Source organism: Octopus bimaculoides, chromosome 3 (genome assembly GCF_001194135.2).
Source record: "Octopus bimaculoides isolate UCB-OBI-ISO-001 chromosome 3, ASM119413v2, whole genome shotgun sequence".
NCBI classification, from domain to species: Eukaryota; Metazoa; Mollusca; class Cephalopoda; order Octopoda; family Octopodidae; genus Octopus; species Octopus bimaculoides.
In genome coordinates this window covers 33,415,097-33,418,341 of record NC_068983.1, presented here as the reverse complement: position 1 = coordinate 33,418,341, position 3,245 = coordinate 33,415,097, and the positions used below count along the sequence as shown (strand labels likewise).

Here is a 3,245-nt window from a genome sequence, read left to right as displayed (position 1 = left end):
TATATATATATTCTGTTTAATTCACGTGACATATTTTCAGTTTCATATTGTTTTCCATCTAATAGAATAGTTTACGTTTTCTTTTGTGGTAGAAATAATTATTCATTGTTCAGCGTAAAAGTATTGGAAAAAGTTTTATATTTCAGAAAAGAACGGTATGTGCGTGAGTGTGTGCTTTTTCTTTCCTTTTCTTTTCTTTTTCTCTTTCTTTTTTTCAATATTTGTAAAACATCGGTAAAAGTTCAACTAAAGTTAAAGTAAATGAATGTATGTTGTTACTTCTGTTTTCTATCACCTACGCACTTTTCACCATATTTATATCTCCCGAGTACAATAAATATGAACAATTATATTTATATTCTTAATGATTTAGCCAAAATGAGGTGTTTTAAAGTCATCTATGAATAAGTTGATGTAAAGAGAAAATAAAAAAATGGAGGCAATCAACAAATATACGTTCACCAAGCTGAACTCTTTCAGTAACATGTTCTTCACCGGGAGATTTTATTTAGACGTAACTTGTTGATCCAACTTAGGTTGTGTAGTAGAATTATTTTAACTCTAAGCTAGGACTCCAAAACCGCAGAAGCAACAAGATATTTACAATTAGAAAGTGTCATGAACGTCTTCTTACAGTGAATTCCTAATTCAACATAAGAGCTGGGTTTTTTAATATCTTTGATATAGTAATTTTGAATCATTCAAATAACATATTTCCCACTCCTGACGCCATCTAGTACGTTATATTGCCCTTTTCTTCTTCCCTTTTCTTTTTTGTTTGTTTGCTTATTTTGTTTGTTTGTTTTTTTGTTTTGTTGATGTACAGAGAAACTGGAATCAACTAGAGAAGCAGAGATACTTTCGTCCAAAGTACAAAATTAAATATTAAGGTCATTGTCAGCACTTCTCACTCTTATCCACATTTGTTAGATATAGAACTCGTCTATGTTCTAGATTAATTCTATTTCACATCAGATGCTGGTTTCATCCTTACAAAACAAAATCTTTCAAATCTTAATAAACTTCCCCAGTGAAAAATATTTAAAAATTACTGAGATCTCATAGTCTACTAAAAATTTCATTAAACTCTACAGTTCACTTACTCCAAACATGATACCAATTTAGAGCTGGAGAAAAGTGTTATTCGATGAGAATGAATAAGCTTGGTTAGGTACACAGCAAAGTCCATATTAATGAATACATATGTTTAGACCTCAGAAACAGCTAACGAAATACTCATTATAAACTGTGGATTTGCGATCAAAATTGTGTGGGTCTTGTGAGTTTTAGTTTCAATCTGAAAATGTATTTAACCTGTATATTTAAACGATGAATTGTATTTTTTTTTTGTTCTTTTTTTAGATATTTGTATTCACTGATTGTAAACTTCTCTCTTCCCTTCAAATTCATTACACTTATTAATGACTGATTTTTTCCTCCTCACTGTTTCGTTTTAGTTTCATCTTCGATATTCAATTTTCTTTCGGTGAAATTTTGCTTTCCATCAAAACTTCGTAATATGTTGTAAGGCATGCGGTGTTTTAAGCCAATCACGAAATAGCAGAAAGAGAAAACTGAACATTTGTAACAATTAAAAGATGCTTAAATATTATGAAGAATTATATTCCCGAAATGTTTAAATGTTATGAACAGTTATATTCCCGAAATGTTTATCAATAACACTTCAAATTCAATATCTTCTTTTTCTATTTCTATTTTTCTCTAGTCTCCGTTTATTTGAAGACAAGATTTCATGGCGAAATGGATCAAATGTTACTCCGACATCGATATGTTCAGAGCCGTGCGGTCTTGGCTATGCTAAAAGTGGCAGTGATGCCTGCTGCTGGGTGTGTGTTCGCTGCAATGACTACCAAATTCTAGAGAACGTCAGCACCTGCAAAGACTGTCCATTAGGCTTTCGCCCTGATGCGAACAAAACTTCATGCGTACGTCTACCAGTCCTCCATCTTCAATGGACAACATTATGGGCAATTCTGCCCATTACATTCTCTGCTTTAGGAATAGTTTCAACAATTTTCGTTTTAGTTACATTCATATTATATAGCAAAACGCCAGTAATCATGGCATCAGGCCGAGAGCTGTGTTATATACTTTTTCTGGGTATTTTCCTTTCATACGGCACATCATTCGTGATGCTTGCCAGGCCATCGATAGCAATTTGCACTATTATGCGTTTAGGTCTTGGATCCTCTCTAAGCCTCGTTTATGCCTCAATGTTAACCAAAACCAACCGAATTTACCGAATTTTCAATCGTGGTATTCGAGCAGTTGTGAAAAGGCCAAGCTATACAAGTCCAAGGTCACAAGTAATTATTTGTTTCTCCTTGGTCTCTGTTCAAGTAGTTGGAGCTTTTACATGGATTGGCTTCGAAAGACCAGATATTATGTACGTCCTCCAAGGAAAAGACGCCTTAATTTTAAAGTGCAAGACAAGTCAGATAGCAATAGTTATCTCCCTTTTCTACAATATGTTCCTCATTATCTTATGTACGGTATATGCTTTCAAAACACGAAAGATCCCACAGAACTTCAACGAAGCTAAATACATAGCTTTTACCATGTACAGCACATGTATAGTGTGGTTGGCATTCATACCTATCTACTTTGGAGCTAACCAAGATTTTAAGGTAAGTGAATTATATTGACGAAATTTCCATCGAATGTATTCACGCATGTACATATATACATTCGCACAATCTTACAAATACACAGACACACATACACACCCAAACATACACGCACACGCACACACACACACACACACACACATACACACACATACATATATATATATATCTTCTTTTATTCTTTTATTTGTTTTAGTCATTTGGCTGCGGCCAAACTGGAGCACCACCTTTAGTCGAACAAATCGACCCCAGAACTTATTCTTTGTTAGCCTAGTATTCTATCGGGCTCTTTGGCCGAACCGCTAAATTATTGGGACGTAAAACACACCAGCGTCGATTGTCAAGCGATGTTGGGGGGACAAATACACACACAAACATACATATATATACATAAATACGACGGGCTTCTTTCAGTTTCCGTCTACCAAATCCACTCATAAGGCTATAGTAGAAGACACTTGCTCAAGGTGCCACACAGTGAGACTGAACCCGGAACCATGTGGTTGGTAAGCAAGTTACTTACCACACAGTCACTCCTGCACCTATGTATGTATGTTTACATTTTAAAAATGTATGTTCATGTATATATATTTATAT

General features: G+C 34.4%; 1 protein-coding gene across 1 annotated transcript in view; it reads left to right on the top strand.

The window, feature by feature from the left end:
- Positions 1–3,245, top strand: part of LOC106877299 (metabotropic glutamate receptor 8) — a 679,235-nt gene that overhangs the window by 631,678 nt on the left and 44,312 nt on the right. Inside the window, exon 8 of the mRNA XM_052966723.1 lies at positions 1,727–2,648. Coding sequence (XP_052822683.1) covers positions 1,727–2,648 — 922 coding nt within the window. The remainder of the gene's footprint in view (positions 1–1,726; positions 2,649–3,245) is intronic.